Source organism: Pituophis catenifer, unplaced genomic scaffold (genome assembly GCF_029215685.1).
Source record: "Pituophis catenifer annectens isolate HBS135680 unplaced genomic scaffold, rPitCat1.0.hap2 SCAF_7, whole genome shotgun sequence".
In the NCBI taxonomy this organism is placed as follows: Eukaryota; Metazoa; Chordata; class Lepidosauria; order Squamata; family Colubridae; genus Pituophis; species Pituophis catenifer.
The window spans coordinates 58934171-58955074 of record NW_027256887.1 but is presented as its reverse complement, the minus strand read 5'-3'; the positions used below and the strand labels follow the sequence as shown (position 1 = coordinate 58955074).

Below are 20904 nucleotides of genomic sequence, written 5' to 3'. Positions count from 1 at the left end.
CTAAGGCTCCATATTATGATGTTTTTATTATGGTTTTATCCATAATAAAAGTATTAAACTTTATATCATGCGGATGCTCTAATTAAACTAAATTTGCATATCACGGTGACTCCTAAACTGGGAGAGTGGCTCCAACAGATCCTAGGAACAGCATCAGAGCTTTTTATGCAGAAAAGGATAGTGGTAGGAACAATTAAAATACTGCATGCAACCCTGTAACTCCCAGGCCTCTGGTAAAGCACCTGAGATTGAGGCAATCACATACCACCCATAGGGGTCTGAAGGGATTTTTTAAAAATACACCTGTATGTATGCATGCAAGCATGCATGCACGCACACACGCACGCACACACACATACACACACACTTTATTTGATATGTGTCTGGCAACTAGCAAAGGAAAAACTATGGCATCATTCCTCTGTGTCCATTTGTGCTGTATTGCCATGACTATTGTTTTCATGCTAGATGATGACATACGTACTTGAGAAGGTTGTCAGTAACTTTGCCTGTCATGCCCTACATATATTTAATGAGGAAAACATGATTGACAGTTACTTGCAAGAGAGGCAAGAGAGGTGGGATCTAGATCAGCAAAGGGGTTAGCACATGTCATGCTGGCGTAGTTTTCTGTTGCCTCAAGGATGAGCAGAGAACACTTCAACTCAGTAGTGAGGAAATGCTCATTTCACACATGACACTGCAATTGTTTTACAAGATCTTTTGGCATGGGATATACATTCAGTCTGCTTGTAAGACTGCCAGCAATTTGACAAACGAAATACAAATCTGCATCAAAAATGCAGGTTTATTTATCCCTGTTACTTATTTAGCACTCATATAGAGTTCAGTGAGTTGGGATGTTAATATTATTTCAAAATACTGTGTAATGTTCCCTATAATGTAAACCAGTATTGATATGAGAGATGGAGGAAACTAAGACTAATGGATAGATAACTTGTGCCTATGTTTCAAACAGGAACTTCTGAAGTACACATTTTCTTGGAACTATACACAGTGTATAGATAATGAATCACAATATATCACTATACTTCCTCTAACTGGCTGCCTTTAAATGCTAAAACAGAAAGATAAGCATTTGACAAGTTGTAATACATGACTGATAAATTTCATTTGAACTATTTCCTTTCTTTATATAGACGAATAATTTTATGTAGTTTGAGTCTTTTATTATGCATTTTGTTCACAGTACTCATGTTAACTCACACCATAAATTAAATCAATTCAATAAAGTTTTGCTGCCTTTTACGTGGGGTAGAAAGGTTATTTGTGTTCAAAAATTTTATGATTTCCACATTTAAAACAGACAATAATTATAAAACTATATTACAAAACAAGTGTTTGCATTTTGTTTCAAGTATTTACTGAAATAATCTTCAATATACAAATATTTTGTATATTGTATATTTTGTATATTTCTTGCTGTTTTCCACACTTCATAAACATTTATGATATTGAATGTTTATTGTATTGTTATATTTGTATTGAACATTTCTTATATTCCTGCAACAGCTCTTGGATATATGAAGAAGCACGCAAATGAATTTAATTAATTATTTAATACATTTCAGTTAAAATATTACAATAAAAACAATTACAACAAAAATGAAATCATGAAAAATTATTTCTCTGATATTGAAAATTGGAGATGATAATAGTTTGGGAAACTGTTAAGAAAAGGTGTGCTGTGTGAAACACTGTGATATTTTACCTCTAGATACCCTATTCTTTTCATAGGTACCATAGTTTTTGTTGGAAAGTTCAGGTTTAAAAATGCCTTTTCTTGAGATGCTCTGACTAGATGCAGGCAGAATGACTGTTGTTTATGCTCCCTGTTTGAAGTGACCATCATTTGAATGAGACAATGAAGAAACATGGAACTATTATATTATATGCATGACACTTGAATCCTTGCATGTCCAGGTCAAATCCTATGATATTTCATTTGTTTCAGTATTGAACAAACAATATATATATATCCCATCTTGAATTATTAAATGCTACCTTTATATCATATGTATATGAGCTAAATATTGTTTCTGCCACGTAGATTCTGAAAAAAAGCTCACTTCTTGCTTTGATAAATGATTTTTTTACTAGAGAAACTCTCTGTGGTGGCTGAATAATGTTTGACTGTATTCTTTTTGCTACTTACTATATACAGGTATTTGTGCTTTCTTTTCAGTAACTTTTCTTATGAAAATAGTCACACAGATAACTACATGCAGAATGTCCTTGTTCTGACTCTTGCACCAGCAAATTACAGCTCAATTTTAAATCATAGTAGGACTCTCATGGATGCCGAGAAGATCAATTTGGTAACTCTTTTATTTGCATTCTGGATACAAGAGATTTTTTGGCTAGTTTCATGGACTTAATGGCTGAACTACATCTACCAGCTGCAGTCCAGTTGCTTTGAATATTTCTAGTGCTATTGAATTTGTTCTTCATTTCCACTGCCTACAACCTTCTTTGTCAATTATCTGTACAGGTTCCTCTCCTAAAATTACTCACCTTATCCAATACTTCGCATGTTGAACAAGATTATACTCGCATAATCCATATAATTTTCTGGAAGAGGACAAGGCTTATTAATTTGTTTAAGTAGTTCATTTACTTGGGTTTTTTTTTTTTAAACAAGCCTCAGAGGGGAGAAGGGAGGTATCAAGAACCACAAACAAATGTGGGCATGTTCTTCACCCATATACACAAAATATGTGTATTTATGTAGAATTCTGAATAAAACTTGAAGGAGAAAAACAAAAAAAAGCAGTACCAAAGCAATGACTCCGCTGATACCCTAACAATTTAGAGAAAAACACATCCTGAATAAAAATGAATAAAAATACACTATATGCTATTTTTCATCCAAGAATCTCTTAGGATCTAACTCTCCTTTTACTGCTTCTAGCTGAAAAACGACATCCTTCTGGGATACCTGGATGCTGTTTTACTCTTTGGACATGCTTTGAAAGTCCTTTTGTCCAGACAAGAATCAGTTTGTCCTGTTGATTTGATTGACCAATTCCGGAATATCACATTTCAAGGTAATTATAGGTCTTCTTTTAGATTATTATGGATAGCCTATGCAGCCCTCTTAAAATTGGCAAATGTTTTAGGACTGCAACTCTCAGGATTCTTGGTTAATTTTCTAAACGTTGCAATCCATAAATATCTATAGGGATCAAATTGGTACTGTGCAAAATTAAGTACCAAACATAGAGTTTATGAAGAGGTTTCTTAATGTTACCTTACAAATAATGAGGATGAAACATCTTAACAATACAGGGTAAACGAAACACTTTTTCAAAAATAATTTGATTATACTTTACTATGTTTTATTAAAACTTTTAAACATGTAGATAAAAAAGCACAAACTAAATAGTAAGCTATATCTCATTCCATTTTTATAACTGCAAGGAGGAGATCCATTGATAATTATATCTTTCTGCTATTGTTCTTTGCTTTGATTTTTAAATTCTCCTTAATAATTTTTCAATAGGTCATGTTAAAACAACCATTTATCTGCCATCCAGTACAAATTGTCAAAGGCATTCTCTGCATCTAATTTTATTATTATTTACTATTAGTCTAATTAATTTACTATATAGTAAATTAATGTCACTTGTTGACTTAAACTTACAGGTTAATATGATTTTTTCCCCCTTAGGTATTTTAGGTCCTCGAATCTTGGATAGATATGGAGATATTGATGTCAATTTCAGTATTCTGTACACATCAACGGATAATGAAGTGAGTACAATCTTATTGTGAAACTATACTTTTAGCAAGAATTAATGAACCAATCACTGACTAGAGATTCAATCACTCGGAGAAGTTAGTCATAGTTGTCCAGGTACTGAATCATGTAACGTTGCAGTATTGATGTTAAGGGGGAGGGGAGTCTGGGTAGGCTTCAAGAACAGCCCCATATAGAGTGAATTGCAGTAGTTCAATCAAGAGATACCCAAAAGTATGAATGACTTTAAACAGGGGTCCTGATACAGAAATGTTCCAACTGGTACACAAATTAGTCCAGGTGTATATCTTTATCTTCTTTATCTTTATCTTTATCTTTATTTGATTTGTATACCGCCCTACTCCCGAAGGACTCAGGGCGGTGAACAGCCAAACAGTAAAATACATAAATACAAAATTTAAAAACAGGATAAAATCGAATTAAACAATTTGGCCCAGACAAATTAAAACACCCCAATCATTTAAAAAACAGATTAAAATTTGCATATTAAAAAGAAAAGAGGGAAAAGATTAGGCCAGGCCCGCCTGGTGGAATAAAAAGGTCTTCAAAGCGCGGTGGAAGGTGTGCAGATCTGGGATCCTCCGTATCTCCGGGGGGAGCTCATTCCAGATAGTAGGTGCCCCCACAGAGAAGGCTCTCCCCCTAGGGGCCGCCAGTCGACAGTTTGGCTGACGGCACCCGGAGGAGCCCTTCTCTATGAGAGCGTACCTGCTGGTGGGAGGCTATTGGTGATAATAGGTGGTCCCATAGGTAACCAGATCCTAAGCCATGGAGCACTCTAAAGATGGTAACCAAAAGCTTGAAGTGCATCCGGAAGACCACCGGGAGCCAGTGCAGCTCGCGCAAGAGAGGTGTTACATGGGAACGCCATGTCGCTCCCATTACCACCCGCACGGCCGCACTCTGTGCCAGTTGGAGCCTCCGGGTGCTCCTCAAGGGGAGCCCCATGTAGAGAGAGTTACAATAGTCCAGGCGGAAAGTGACAAGGGCATGAGTGACCATGCGTAAGGAGTCCCGATCCAGAAAGGGACACAACTGGCGAATCAGGCAAACCTGATGAAAAATCCTCCCAGTCACGGCCATCAAATGCTCTTCTAAAGACAGCCGTGAATCCAGGAGGATGCCCAAGTTGCGAGCCCTCTCTGTGGGGGCCAATGATTCACCCCCAATAGTCAGTGATGGCGCCAACTGACTATATCGGGACGTCGGAAACCACAGGTCTTGGATGGGTAGAGCCTGAGCCTATTCCTCCCCATCCAGATCCACACGGCCTCCAGGCACTGGGACATCACTTCAAGGGCATCGTTGGGGTGCTCCGGGGTGGAGATGTACAGCTGGGTGTCATCAGCGTACTGGTGGTACTTCACCCCGAAATCACGGATGATCTCACCCAGCAGCTTCACATAAATGTTGAACAGGAGGGGCGAGAGGACTGACCCTTGCGGCACCCCACATATGAGGCATATATCAGAAGAGGCTATTCATCTTGCTAACTATATTAATTTTTATCCTTATGTATAAGGTTATTAAGGATTATAAAGTTCTTTGCCCATGAATATGATAGAAAGATAGAATGATAGAATTCATTTTAGTGTGATTGGACACACAAGAATTTGTCTTTGATGCATATGCTCTCAGTGTACATAAAAAGACAAGATACACTCATTGAGAATTGCAAGGCACAACACCCAGTGACAGTCATACGGTACAATAAGCAATCAAATCATACTAAAAAACAATCAATATCAATATAAATCACAAGGATACAAGCAAAAAGTTACAGTCATGCAGTCACAAGTCACAATATTTGGACTTCCTAATAGCTTTGTAGGACCCCTGGAGTCTCTCCTTTAATTATAAAATTTATATCTTTAGCACTTTAAATACTCCTTAGTGCTTACATTTCGGGGGGAAACATATTAGATAGACGCCTATGTTAATTACTATTTTCATTTTAATCTGAACAAAAAATTAGACACTACATTAAAATAAGTACATTAACTAGCAGATGTACGTCAGGCAGGATTTTCGCCCATTATACCTGTAGAGCCAGAGATTAAATCTGCAAACTTCTGCATAGAAAGCACATTCTTTATTACTGAGCCACAGTCATCCAGACAGGCCCAAACAACAGTCCTATTCTTACCTTGGAGCAAAAGCAGAATAGTATATTAAACCATAGCTTAAAATTGATGTACAATTTAGAGTAATTTGAAGCTGGTAAACATTGTTGCCTGATTAAAATGAAATGGGAAATGTAGAGTTTTCCTTTTATTGTTTTTGCTGTGCCTTTGAGTGACTGCCTGGACAAGTCTCTGCAGTTTTCTTGGCGATGTTTGCTATTGCCCCCTTCCTAGGAATTTTCCTGGTTTACTGCAATTCAAGTAAAGGAAATCAAAGGGGCTTGGATGGTCATTAAGCAAAAGATTCCTTTATACTTTGACTAATAATTTATACAAGAGCTCAATACGAGATAGGTGGGATACAGAAAGGAGACTGAAAAGATCAAAGGAGGAGTCTGAGAAAATTACTTTTAATCACTAGTAAACTAGGGGAAAGAAGCCTCAGAGTGAAATCTCCTTCTCTTTTCTTCTTCCAGATTAAACCCCTCCTGTGGTTTGATACAAATTTGAACAAAACTGTTGTGAAGACAACAACGCCTACATTCATCTGGAAAAAAAACATGCTACCTACGGATACTCCTAACACCGGTGAGCCAATCTACCATATTTTTCGTTCCATAAGACATACTTCCACCACCACCACCCCAAAAATAGTGCCGGTCCTTTGGTGAATAGCAGCCGGGCCGTGGTGGCGGAGTCCTTTTACAGTGCTGAACCCTGCCTCTTCTGCAGGAGTCAATAGGCAGAGCTGGCACATGAGAGGACACCTATCTGTGTCCTCTCAGGCTCCGCCTGATATTTTCTTTCTTGTTTTCCTCCTCTAAACCTAGTTGCGTCTTATGGTCAGGTGTGTCTTATGGAGTGAAAAGTACAGTAATTCTTAAGAAAGATATCTACAAATGGAATCAGTCATTTGCAATTGCCATAATTCATAATGTGTGTTGAGAATGTATGTATCTGTTTGAGCCACTTCTGAACATTATCTTATTGAAAATGTATCAGCCCCTTTGCCTAGGTAACAGTTTCTGCATACAGCTAGTCTTTGTTTGGTGTTTGCCTCATTTAACGACCATTTGCAGTTACAACAGTGATGAGAAAGCAACTTTGCAACTAATCCTCTCGTTTACAGCCTTTGCAGGTCTGTAAAGCAAGGGATGGCGGAAGTAAGAACAGTTGCAGGTTCATTAACTGCTTTGCTTAATGACCAAGTTGCCAGTCACAGTTGTGGTTACTAAACAAGGACTACCTGCATTTCAAACAAGGTTATGTTCCTTACATGCTACAGTATAAATTGCAAGCAGGAATCAATTCTTTTTGGTTTTCTGAATTACTGATTTGTTATTTTTCTCCTATAATCTCAACCAATTATAGATGTGCAAAACAAGTATAGATAAAATGGAAGAAACCAGGAATTGATCCAACAAGACATAATTACTTTGTTGATTTCAACCAATCACAGTTAAAAACAAAGGTTCACTGTTATATGAGAACAAAGTCAATGAAATATGCATCAATAGGATAATAAAATGACTTAGATCAGAGGTCTCCAACCTTGGCAACTTTAAGCCTGGAGGACTTCAACTTCCAAAATTCTCCAGCAAAGCTGGCTGGGAAATTCTGGGAGTTGAAGTCCTCCAGGCTTAAAGTTGCCAAGGTTGGGGACCCCTGACTTAAGATATATAGGTATATTCTCATAAAAATGTTTTTCTGTTTTGAATGCCAACCTCAGTTCCAAAGCAATTTATAATTAATCAAATATAAATATCAAATACAAAACATTGTATCATCATATAACTTTTTCAGGCATTGCAATGATTTATTTGGTTTGACCTGTAAGTATCCCCTTTCTGCATGATCAAGAGCTCATAGCAGTTGGCTTATTCCTGGATGAAGAAATAATTTTCCTATGTTTGCCACTCCTTCTTTTATCCTCCCAGGTTGAAGAAAAAAACCCTGCTTATTAAACAAAGAGTTGTTGCTATGGAAACATAGCTGACCTTGAACATGTTGACCTTGAGAAATAAGTTTGAAAGGTTAGGATGGTCACAAGATCAAATATTATCCATTCTATGAGATCTACAAAGAGTATTTTGAACTGGAAATTAATTTTCAGACACTCAAGATACAGGAAACAACACAAATAATGTATTTGATAACAAATGGTTAACATCTCTTGCTGGGTATATTTTATAGCTTTTCAAACTTGGAACTGATATTGTAAAACCTTTTAATATTTTGCCCTAATTTCTAATTAAAGCCATTCCAGAATTTTATAGGATGTCAAATAATATTCTTAAAAGCTAGAATACATTTGTACACAGTATATTCTCAAAATTCTAAATGTGCCCCCATATGGAAAGGATTATAGATCCCTCATCATAATCAGTGCGGCTGCACCACAACAAATGATCATTTGTTGTGCTATTATGGAATAACAGGCAAGGCTGATAAAACACATTAACTTCTTAGCATAATTGTGAGTCATATTATCTAGTGTTAAAAGAGAAGTGATCTTGATCTACTCAATAAATTTCCCAACAGGTAATGAATGAATGTGCAGAGTTTATAAAATTGTATATAGTCTTTCCTATCCTCCTAATTGCAGATGTTACAGTATCCTAGAATGGCTCTCAAAGTTACGTGTGCCAGAGGGAATGATACAAACTCACTGCTTTGACCCCCAATCCCCCCCACCTCTCTATATGTCAGCAGTAGGAGTAACTGATAGTTGACTTACAGTATTAGCTTAGTCTTCCCCAAATTACAGTTCTCCAATTGTGTTAAACTCACACATCTGGAGCCTAGCAGATTATTAAAAGGCCTTACACAGAGGACTCAATAAACAGAAAGCTATTTATTTAGCTCAGGAAGTTATCAAAATTGTATCGAGGTGGGTAGGGATTTTCCAATTGTTTGTTTTACTCCTGATTCCTGTTAAACTTTAATCTTGCATGCTATAATTTCCATTAGGTATGGAAAGGTCCTCTCATTTCCCATACCAGGTTTTATTGTCGTCCTTATAAATATGACAGATCTATCATATTTAATGTACCCTTTCTGGGAAAAATATGGTATATCAATAAATGCCAAGATTCTGATAAATATGGGGCATTTTGGATGCAGACTGAGAACAGACTGCAAATGTTATCCAATAGCTGATATGCCGCTTTCAAACTCTTACATAGTTTCAGTATAATACCAGTACTGTTCTTTCTTTTTTTTAAAATCTTGTTCAGAAAAGCATTCCCAAAGGATTTCTGGTATATATTTCCTAAGGTATAGTACCAATAAAATGTTCTATCTATAGCCAAATTAAATTGTGACATTAAGTATTGTGGCTCCATAGACTGCTGTTCTGTCTCTCATTGCACTGCTTATAGCATTTTTCTCAAAAAAGAAAAAGTTTATTTAAACAGTTATAAGATTCAGTGCAGAAAATAAAAGAAAAATCTCTCCATCAATATCCTGAAAATATAATATGTTGTTTGCCGCCTTATATAATTCATTTCCCCACTTGATCAGAAATTCACAAAACTAATATAATAATAATGCCTGCTATTTAATATTCTGATTACATCTTAAATTGGGAAGAAAATCAGGTGGGAAGGCATCCAGATTTTTCCCATTGGAATACTTATAGCCACTAGGGGGCAGCAGCATACCAGAAATATATGACCTTGCTATTCTATATTCTAAATGTGAGCTTCTAATTTTATTTAAAATGTGCTGGGAGGTATTTAACCCCCTGTCATTCAGCTTAGGGTGCAGGGCAGGCAAGATTTTTGTAACCTGCCAAGTATATGAGCATGTTAAGTGCTCTATTTATTGTTGACCTAACATCCTGCTTTTCTGGTAGGAACAGCCAGCCCAGATGTTCTGACAAGTTTGACCTTGCCACAGAATTAAGAAAATAAGGCTGATTTGTAGTTGAAAAGGTAGATGAATTGGATAGATGTATCAAAGCAAAATAAGTAAATGTCAAGAGCTGTCAAAGTAGTAATAAATGCAAAAACTTCCCAAAAGAATTTAGCATAGAATCATTATAGTGTTGATAATGATCCATTCCTTTCCTCTTTCTCAAAACTGGAACAAGTAACTAGATGTAGGCTTTCCCTAATTGCGCAGTTGGGATTGTAGTCTTGGTTATTGGGCAAAGCAGTCGTTATGTGAGACATCACATGACCACTTCACTCAATAACCATGATCCCAGCACTGCCAGTTTCAGTTTGAAATGATCTCAAGAGTTGTTAAGTGAATGGATTCCCTCAAGAACCGGTAGTAAAACTGGCTGGAGGCTCCGCCCACCGCCCCGGATTTCATCATCGGCGATCTGCGCATGCGCGATCCCGTTGTGAACCGGTAGTAAAGGTAAGTAGAACCCACCCCTGGTGCAGGGGTGCAGAAATGGAGAGACAAGGACCAAGCAGGCTGAAAATTCAAATAGGCATGGAGCTAAAATCTTTTTCTCCCTGCCTTTCCATACTGGTGGAGCAGCTCTGGGGCTGAGGGAGAAAAGGCACAGAGCTAAAATCCTTTTCTCTCTGCAGATCCATCCCTAGGAAAGAGGTCTGGGGAGGGGAGCAGGGAGAAAAGGAATTTAGCTCCTTGTTTAGTTCTTGTTTTAACAAACCATGGTTTCTCTTTAAGAAGAGCCTTGATGGTACAGTGGTTAATGAACCCTGTTATTAACACAGCTGCCTGCAATTTCTGCTGGTTCGAATCTCTCCAAGGCTCAAGGTTGACTCAGCCTTCCATCCTTTCTAAGGTAGGTGAAATGAGGACCCAGTTTGTGGGGGCAATAAGCTGACTTTGTATAAATATACAAAAGGATGAAGGCTATTGCTGAGCACATTGTAAGCCGCCCTGAGTCTCCGGAGAAGGGCGGCATATAAATCAAATTAAAAAAAAAACAAAAAAAACAAGACTGACATAATATATAAAAAATCAACCTTGCAATCATTTAGGGTAGATAATAGGACAAAACCAAACCAAACCATTTATGACAAAATATGTATGTCACTACAAATCCAGGAGTACTGGAGGCCAAACATTTTTTTTTCTGATAAAGTATCAGTTTGAGAGTTTGCTTCCTAAATCTCTGATGGTGAGATATTGATACTAATTTCTTGGAGGACTGGATTCATTACAGTACTTTCAAAACAGTGGCTCAAAAATGGTCGTTGTGTAAAATTTACTATTTTGTTGTACACGCTGTGTACAGTAATACAAGTTTATTTTGTTATACTATGATTTACCTTTCAAACTGCTTTTTAAGGATCTTGGTTTACCCATTCCTCTTTTTTTTTTTTTTATAGGTCCCAACGTCCTGACCATAGCTGTTTTCACACTTACTGCAATTGTGGTGCTAGTTCTGATAATTGCTTTGTTCGTGCTGAGGTATGATTGTATACATTGTCCTCCTTGGGCTAAAAATAGGGAATTTATAGTCCAACACATCTGAATGACCTCAGACTGGGAAGGCCAGCATCAGCCCACAAATACCTTTAGCTTCTTTCAAGTCTTCCTTCTGCAAAAAAATTACTCCACACAAATATCTAGACTGCATAAATCCCATCACTCTTTTTCTTTATTTGGACAAGATTCAAATTTATAATTGCTTACTTACTTGTCTTTTATTATTTTTCTTGTTATGATGCATAATAAAAAGAAAACAAAAGGAAAAATACAAATCCAACATAAAGCAAGAAAAATAAACCTCAGTCAAAATAACAAAAATTATTTAATCTTTTTTTTGTCAAGTTTTTTTAATTTTTTTAAACAAACACACATACAAACATACAATATATTTTCTTTGAACAGAGTATTTTGTCAGTTCACAAATTTAGACAGTATTTAGTCATTTCAATTTAAATTTACAATTTCTACATTTCCTTTTTGCCATATTCATTTCTCATCTATTTTTTAAGAACCAATATTACCCTTCATTTCATCTCTAATCTTAATTAAATTCAGTTTTTCCCTTCTAATCTATATTATATCCCTTCCCATTGTCATTTATTTGTGTATCTTTCCTCACCTTGGTTAGTTATGTAATATTACAGCAGTTTACTTCTTATGATTATAATAAATCCTCTTATTTTATAACATACATTTCCTTTGCTAATACAAATCCAACATTTTAGTTGGATCAGTTAATTATATAACTATCTTTTTTTCTTTTTATATTAATCAATATTAACATGAATATTCCAGTTATTTCCATGTAATCCAATTCCTTACAAATCAATTAATTGTAGCCAATTCTGCTTTCAACATAATATACATTTGGAAGTATTTCAATTATTACAATTAATCATTTCTACTTTCTTCATATTATGGAATTAAAGAATTAAAAATATTCCAACCATTACAGTTTCTCTAGTTAACTTTAAAGTATTCTAGCTGTTATCCAAGCCACAACTTAATCCTTTCTACTTTCAACACCATATACCATTAAAGGTATTCCGATTGTTACAATTTAAACTTATTCATATTTCTTTTAAAAAAATGAAATAAAAAAACAAAGCTTATCATTATCTAAGTTTCAAAGATACAATACAAATATTCCAATTATTATTCATTTCATTTTTGCAATCATATGGTTTCCCATTTTTTTTATTACAATTCATATTTCAATTCTAAATACATATAGCATCTTTCTCTTTCATTTTTTTCTCCCTTCCCATTTTTATTTTTACCTTTTTCTTTCCCCTTTTTTTCTTTTGTACTTTGAAATCTTGAGCTCTCCCCTTTTTCCCTAAATTTCCCATTGTTTCCCATCTCTTTTCTCCTTTTCTTACTTCCCCATTATTTATCCCACTGTTTATCCCAGTGTAATCATTCTGTGTTTCACAAATCTGAACTCTTCTATTTTGCCCTGCATTTCCTGTTGTTTCCCATCCTTTTCCCCTCTTTTTTTTCTTTTCACTGTTAATCCCAGTGTAATCATTTAAGTTTTTTGTGTTCTTTCTTTTTCTTTTTTTAAAAAACAAAACAAACAAACAAACTCACCTACTAACTAATTTCTATTATTATATATACATATATACAAACCTACAGTGACATATTTCATTTTCTATCTATCTGACAGTGCAGTTTTTAATTGTATTGATTTCTTCTAAATTTCATCTCTACCCATTTCCCCTCCTCTGATTTATCCACTGGTACCATTTATTCCATATTGTAAAATATTTTGAGTCTTCCTTATCCTGTAACTCTGAAGTTAATTTGTCCATTTCCAAATTTTTCAATCTTTTTAAATAATTTCGGGGTTGTTTCTGTTGGATCTTCTATGAAGAAGACCAGGTCGTCCGCAAAAGCTTGGACCTTGTACTCCTCTCTCTTAATCTTTAATCTTTGTTTGCCCTAATTCTAATTAGCAGGTTTTCCAAAGTTAAAATAAAAAGTAGGGGTGACAGCGGGCATCCCTGCCTTACTCCTTTATTTATTCCAAAAAATTTTGTTGGATCCCCGTTTATCAAAATACATGCTTTTTGGTTCTGATATGTTGATGTTATCATTTTTGTAAATTTCTCTCCAAAATTCATAGTTTTAATTTGTTGTTTCATAAATTGCCAATTTACTTGATCGAATGCTTTTTGTGCATCCAGAAAGATCAGGGCCACCTGTCTCTCTGGATACACCTCGTAATATTCCAAAACATCCATTACCATCCTTAAATTATTTTTTATCTGTCTTGTGGGCAAGAAACCGTTTTGGTCCTGATATATTTTGTTGTGTAATATTTTTTTCAACCTATTAGCAATTATACTCATGAAAACTTTGTAATCGGTATTCAACAAAGAAATAGGCCTATAGTTTTTTATTAATGTGGTATCTGCCCCCTCTTTTGGTATTAGGGAGATATACGCTTCTTTCCATGAATTTGGTAATTTTGCCTCCATCAGCGCTTCGTTATATATTTCTAATAATATTCCATTTAATAATTCTCCAAATGTTTTATAAAACTCCGTTGGTAGACCATCGGTCCCCGGAGTTTTGTTATTTTTCTGTCTCTTCAGCGCTTCTTTTAATTCCCCTATCGTAATCTCCTTATCTAATAGTTCTTTTTCTTCCTCTGTTAGTATTTGCACTCCTTCTCCTTTTAGATACTGTTCAATTTCCTCCATTGTTACTATGTCCTTCTCATAAAGTTTTTGATAATATTGGACTATTATCTCCTTTTTCTTCTCTAAGGTCTGTTGGATCCTTCCCTCATCATCTTGTAGCTTCTGAATTGTCTTTTTTTCCCTTTCCTTCCTCAGCCTATACGCCAACCACCTCCCTGGTTTATTTGCGTGTTCGAAGTAATTCTGCCTTATATATTTTAAAGTCATTGCATATTTCCCTTGTTCTAATATATTCAGCTTGTGTTTTGCCGCTATACAATTTACCCTTATTTGTTCATCCCCTGGTTTTCCTTGCAATTTACATTCCCAATTTTGAATTTCTTCTCGTAATTTATTATATTCTTTTTCTCTCTCTCTTTTCTCCATTTTGCATTATATGCTATTGTAAGGCCTCTTACATACGCCTTAGTTGTGTCCCATAAGTTTTGTAGGGAGGTGTGTTGTTTTGTATTTTCCTTGTAAAACAATTCTAACTCCTTTTCCATGTATTTCTTATATTCTTTTTCTTTTATTAACTGTATATTCATTGTCCATCTATTTTTCTTTCTCTGCTGCCCCTTCCACGTCATCATTATTGGGTTGTGGTCAGCCCAATCATTTGGTAGGATTTCTACCGCTTCTATTTCCATCATTAACATACTGGATACCCATGCCATGTCCAACCTAGACCAGGACTTATGTGGATTTGAATAATATGTAAAATTTTTAATTTTGGGATTATAGAATCTCCAGCTATCTATCATATTTAGCTCTTCCACCATATCTATAAAAGTTCTGGGCAATACATTTTTCTTATTTTTATTTTGCTGGCCACATTTATAATCTTTTCTTACATCTAAAATAGCGTTGAAGTCTCCAATCAGACATACATTTTCCATTTTTTGATCCATAATTTTCTCATGCACTTTTTTATATAATTCTAATTGTTTGTTGTTTGGGGCATATATTACTACCAACAATATATTTTTGTAGTCAAGTTTTAACTCTATCATCACTATTCTACTTTCAGTATCCACATATCTTATATTGCTATCTGTTCCTTCCTTAATATATATCACTACTCTTTTTTTCTCTTCTGCCAAAGATGAATATGCTGTACCTAATTTCTTATATTGTACGTATTTTATGTCTTGTTTTCTTATGTGTACCTCCTGGAGGCACACTATATCTGATTTTTGTTTCAATTTTTTTTTGAAAATTTGGTGTCGTTTGGATGGCGAGTTGAGTCCATTTATATTCACTGATAGGATTTTTAGAGTTCTTTCCATTTTTTACTGACTTTCCTGTTGTTTCTTCTTTGTTTCTTCTTGTTCCTTTTTTTTGCCTCTTGTTTGCACTCCTCCTTCTTCCTGCGACTCTCCTTCGTCTTCTTTTCCTCCTTGTGGGGGAGTTCTTTCACGTTCCTGCCTCTGTTTTCCTTTGGTATTCCTTCCTCCCTCTTCTTTACTACCATTTGTTGCCTCGCTGCCTGTCATTTGGTCATATAGTTCCCTTGCCTTACTCTGCGAATCCACCTTTATTTTCTTTCCCTGCCACGTTACTAACGTTCCTTCCGGCGTTGTCCATCTAAAGGGTATATATCTCCTATTTAGCAATGTGGCCAGGAACCAATAATATTTTCGCAAGTCTCTTATCCTTTTGGGAATTTGTTTCAGAGTAATTATTTCTTTATTCCTATAGAACATAGGTTCGTCCTTTGTTATTTTGTATACAATATCCCTCACCTTTCTTCTTACGAATCTTATGTGTACCTCCCGGGGAAGTTTATTTTGTCGGGCGTAATTTGTATGAACCCGGTACACTTCATCTAGTTCATTTATTATTTCGTCCTTTTCTCTTTGGAGCGACACAGCTATCATCTCCGCCATTATCATCGTCAAATCTTCCTCCCTCTCTTCCACTACATTTTGGAAATGCAGATAAAATGCCGCTTTTTCCATTTCCAGCTGCGCCACTGTGTTCTCAAGTTCCTTGTTTAGTCTAGTCATTTTTGTATCCAGTGCTTCTAGTTTTTCTTCTGTCAATTCAGTTTTTTGTTTTATTTCTTTTATCCTTTGGTCATTTTTTTGGATAATTTCTTGTATCAAATCCATTTTTCCATCAATCTTTTGGATGTCATTCTTAACTTCTCTCTTTACCTCGTCCATATCTTTTCTGGATTGCTCGTGGTTTCTGGTCATGCATTCTTGCATTTTGGCCATGGTTTCTTGGATGGTTATTAACGTGGCTTGCATTGTTGGCATATTGGGTGTGCTGGGTTGCTTCTCTGATGCAAACATTCCCTCCAAAGTTTTCTGTGACACTGGGGAGGCCGATGTTCCTGCTAAGATTGATGTTATCTTCTTCCCTGTCTTCAACGTTGTTGTGGTAGTACTCATCATCTCTTTCAAAATTCTATATTGTTCCACTAATAATTTATCAACTTTCTCCCAAATCACCATCCAAATTTTGTATAATTTCTTTCTCTCTCTTTTCTTTTCTCTCGTAAAAATTCAATTCAATAATCTCTCAATCACTTAATCTCTTTCCTTTAAGTAAATTCCTTTAAATAATTAATTATCTCTATAAAATACTCGGTAAAAATGTAGCAGAAATTTAAAAATAAATATAATATAAAATAGCAGTATAAATATTAATACAAGTATAAATATATATATAAATATGCAGCTTAAATAATCAAAGACTTATTCAATTGATCAATTCTTAATACTTAATATTTAGTATTCAATAGTTAATAATTATAATGCTTATAGTACTTAAATTATGAACAAATTTCACTATAATCCTTAATTAATTAATTCCAATAAATATCAGTAACAATTATCTATTTTATCTATAACGATCAGTAACAATTATCTATCTATGTCTAAATAAAGAGGACTATATATGAGCAATATATTTTCAAATATTCTATAAGTCTTGTTTGTTATATTTTCAACGAAGGAAAAGGCAAGTCTCTCTTTTTTTTACGCTGGAGTCTTTTCCTGTTTCAATATGGCGACCTCTAATCTGCACAGTCATAGTCTGCAGTTTTTACTTTGCCAAACTACCTCTCTCCTTCTGTTAGGGCAGCCAAAAAAGGAAGATACAAAGAATGTCTATTCTTCTTCAAATTTCCGCAGTTTAAATCCACTTCTTCTCACCTTCGTTTTCACTGTTTTAGTGTTTCTTTATTCTTTCTCTGCTGGTCTATGTTCCGTCCTCTTCCTTTCTGCTCGCCTCTATGGTTGCTGCCCCTTTATGCTCTGAGGTCTTCTCTTTTCACGCTACCTCTCCGGAAAAATACTCTCTCCTCGATTTGCGCCAAATTATTCCAAATTATTGATTCTTGTTTTCTGCTCACCCTCCACGATCTTGCACTGTACTTACTCCTCTGCTCCCGATGGTCTCAATCGGCTCGTCGGGCCTCCGGGCCAGCTGCGCTCATCGCACCAGCTGGCTTCTCCCGAGCCTAGAATGAGGGATCTTCGCGGTATGGTGGGAGATTGCACCTCTCCTCGCCTTCCCCGAAGCTTTCCTTCCTTATCCCCGATCTCTCCAAGATCAGTCTTCGCCAAAAAGGCACCAAAAGCTCAGAAATCCGACACCAGAAAGAGAGCGCTTCTCTCCTGTGCCGCCATGACCCTACGTCACTGCCGGAAGTCTATCTTTTGTGTTCTTTCTATTTCTCCCTTCTCTCCTTCTTTGTCTCTTTCTGCCTTTTCTGTTTTTTCCATTGTTAATCCCAATGTAATCTCTAAAAACCTCCTTTTTATTATTACTATCCATATATTCAATAAGTTTTCCAAAATTAATCTCATTGTCTTTATCTTCTTCTTTGTTTTCAGTCTCTGTGTCTTGCTTCTCCATTTTTGTTTCCTTGTCAGCTTGAACATGCTCTCTCTCAGTTTTTGGATCCTCAAGTTTTGATTCTCCGTGTAACATTGTAATTATTCCTCTTATTTCCGCTTTCCACGACAAATACATTATTTCCATCATTTCTCTAATTTCCTGCACCATTTTATTCTTTCTATATTAGCATTGTTCCAAATTTAAAAGTTCCATTTTTTCTTCCCCATTTTTTCTGCCGCTTGCAGACAAAGCAATCCTCCCCAAAAGTTTTCATGGCTATTATCGCTGATATAGTTCAAAGTTTTCCAAAACAAAGATTCCAATTTGCAATGCTCTTTTTTCTCCTGAAGATGTCTCTCTAGAATCCACAATTCTCTTAATTGTCCATTTTGTATCAATCTTTGTTAACAATCTAGCTTCTTTTTTCTTCTTTTTAACTTTAAAAATACCAAATCAGTTTTATAGTCCAGTCCAAATTAAACAATACTTTTCCCCTCTTTTTTTTTTTTTTTTGGTATAAAGCACTTCTGTTGCAGGGCTTAATATCCAATTGTTTTTTATTTTTCTTAGTCTTCAACAAGAAAGGATCTATTTATTTTCTTTCCAATCCTTTGGCCAATTTTGGGGTTGTTTCTTCTAATTCTTAAAATTTTCCAGTTAATTTTATTCAAAAATCAATTTTATTTTCGGGTTTTTGTCCCTTTAAATTCCGCTTACATCCTCTTTTCTTCCCCCATGCCTGTTAGCCGCTAGTTTTACACTGGGGGTTTCAGGTTTTAAAATAATTTTTGTTGTTGTTGTTATTTCGCCTGTGGGTTGGCTGTCACTCACCCGGCTTCAAAAACTCTATTGCATTCACTGCTCCTGCTCAATACTTAGTCTGGTTGCTCCAGTTTCTTGATAGCTGCAATGGCTGCCGCCTCCACTGCCGAATAGGAGAGATTCCTCTGACCTTCGAGGAACTTGCCTGTTCCTCTTGGTCTTCCAAGGTGCCTCTCCTTCTTCCCCATCCCTAAGAACGGTTCTGATCCAAAGACCCCTTGGCAGCGGTTCGTCAGTCTGGGTTTTCGCGGAGCTCATCAGAGCCCATTAATTCCCCAATTGTCTCACCGCGACGCTTCTGGTTGAATCTCCAAAAATTATTTAATCTTTTTAATTGCAGCTATGAATTGATTTTTAAACAATATATTAAAAATTACCCCCCCCCCCCATAGAGTTATACCATCATTTTTTTCCCCATTTGTTTGATGAAGGGCTAATTCAAAGGCTCAATGTGAAAACGGGTAGTCCTCAAGTTACGACCATAATAGACCCTGTCCATTAGTGTCAAAAGTCAGAACAATGTTAAATGAACTGCCTAAAGTAACAGCATGTCATCCCTGATCTCCCCAATGCATTCTTTAAATGAATGCATGGGTTGTTAAGTGAAGCTTAAGTTAAGGTTGGGTAGATCCTGGGAGGCCTTGCTCAGGCACAAGCCCACCTGCTTCAGGCCTCTCAAGGTATCCCCCAGCCTGTATGTAGGCCCACCTCAGGCTGATTATCTTGCCAGCGAGAAACAACGGGGAAGGAAAACACTGGGCCTTATCTAATTCTGGCTCTGTCCTTCCTCCTGCCAAGGTGCCCTGTCTTTCTGGGGCAAAAAAAGCCCCAGTTGCTTAGCTTTTCAGAGCTTTCTGCACCATCAGATGGCTACTGATCAACTGGCCATTGGGAGGCTGCAAAGCTCGCCTGCCTCTCTAGGCTTTGGGAAGCTGGCCGTTGCATAAAAGGCAGGTTTGGGATAAGCTTCCCCAAACTTTTCCCTTGCTTAATTCTCCCTCCCCACCCCCTAGGAAATCACATTTCTTCAATTTTAAAAAAATTACAAAAAGCTGGGAGGGACACACTTGTTGATCGCTCCCCCACATCCCAATTAGGTGTTAAAACTAATCTCTCCTTCTGCTCTCCAGCCTCTATCCCTTTTAAATTTGATGTTGACGTCAGGATGGAGGAACTGAAGTAAGCAAGGAAATAAAACGTTTCTGCAGCTTTCCCCCTTCAACTAAAGAAAAACAAAAGTCATCTCCAAAAGTTGTGCAACAAAATAGAGGATGCTGGATCCTTGCAAGCTTTAGCTATCCATCTGACTGCCTTGGCTCCATAGCTAAAGCTTGCAAAGATGCAGCATCCTCCATTTGGACTTTCTCCACTCTCCCTCTCCCCCTCCCCAATTAGATGCTATGTTGTATGTATGTGTAAATGTGTTAAAATGTTAATACAGCTTTATCTTCCTAAAATTCCAGATTCTAATACTTTCAGAATTGTTTCCATCATACTTTTAAATTTTCAGGAAGTACAGAAGAGCCAATCAATTGCGGCAAAAGAGATGGTCCCATATTCCACCTGAGAAGATACTACCATTGAATACTAACGAGTCAAATCATGTTAGTCTAAAGGTAGGAAGTGACAGCCATGTCTGGCAAAAGTTTCTCACTGCAGAATATGAAGTAAGCTGTACATTCTTCACAATGGTACATCAGATAGTATCACTCGTTATAAAGTCTTCTGTTCTACAATAAGGCTAACTGCTCAGTTTATTATATGTGCATTAACAGTTTTCTCATGATTGTATAAAGCAAGTAGACATTCCCCTTTTCTACTAGACTCTGCCCCATGTGATAGAAACAGTAACATTTATTAGTTTACAGATAGTGGCCAATATTATCATTCTTCCCCTCATTTGCAGTTTCATCCCAGCTCCCAAGTATCGCCAATCAATAAATCTTGCAAGGGAATGGGGCAGCAGATGGCTATGGCACGTACAAATATCCCATGCATATGCAAATATGGTCAGCATGGGCAAAATGGCAGCTACTATTGACTAGAGGGAAAGAGATGTGGCTGCAACAACTTAGATTATCCAGTAGGAGTAAAAACACGGCTTCTACTGAAATGAAATACTATGGATAGAGTTCATGCACTTCATGGCCAATGCATTATCTCATTTGAGATGAACAAGAAGGGACAAGCTATCTTTGCAGGAGGCTGAACTGAGTAT

At 36.3% G+C, this 20904-nt stretch overlaps 1 protein-coding gene across 1 annotated transcript in view; it reads left to right on the top strand.

The window, feature by feature from the left end:
- The window catches only part of GUCY2C (guanylate cyclase 2C), a 93169-nt gene that overhangs the window by 29236 nt on the left and 43029 nt on the right, over positions 1–20904 (top strand). The window contains exons 7-12 of the mRNA XM_070947197.1: positions 2207–2339; positions 2933–3068; positions 3692–3774; positions 6381–6492; positions 11220–11301; positions 20197–20302. Of these exons, the coding sequence (XP_070803298.1) occupies positions 2207–2339; positions 2933–3068; positions 3692–3774; positions 6381–6492; positions 11220–11301; positions 20197–20302 (652 nt within the window). The remainder of the gene's footprint in view (positions 1–2206; positions 2340–2932; positions 3069–3691; positions 3775–6380; positions 6493–11219; positions 11302–20196; positions 20303–20904) is intronic.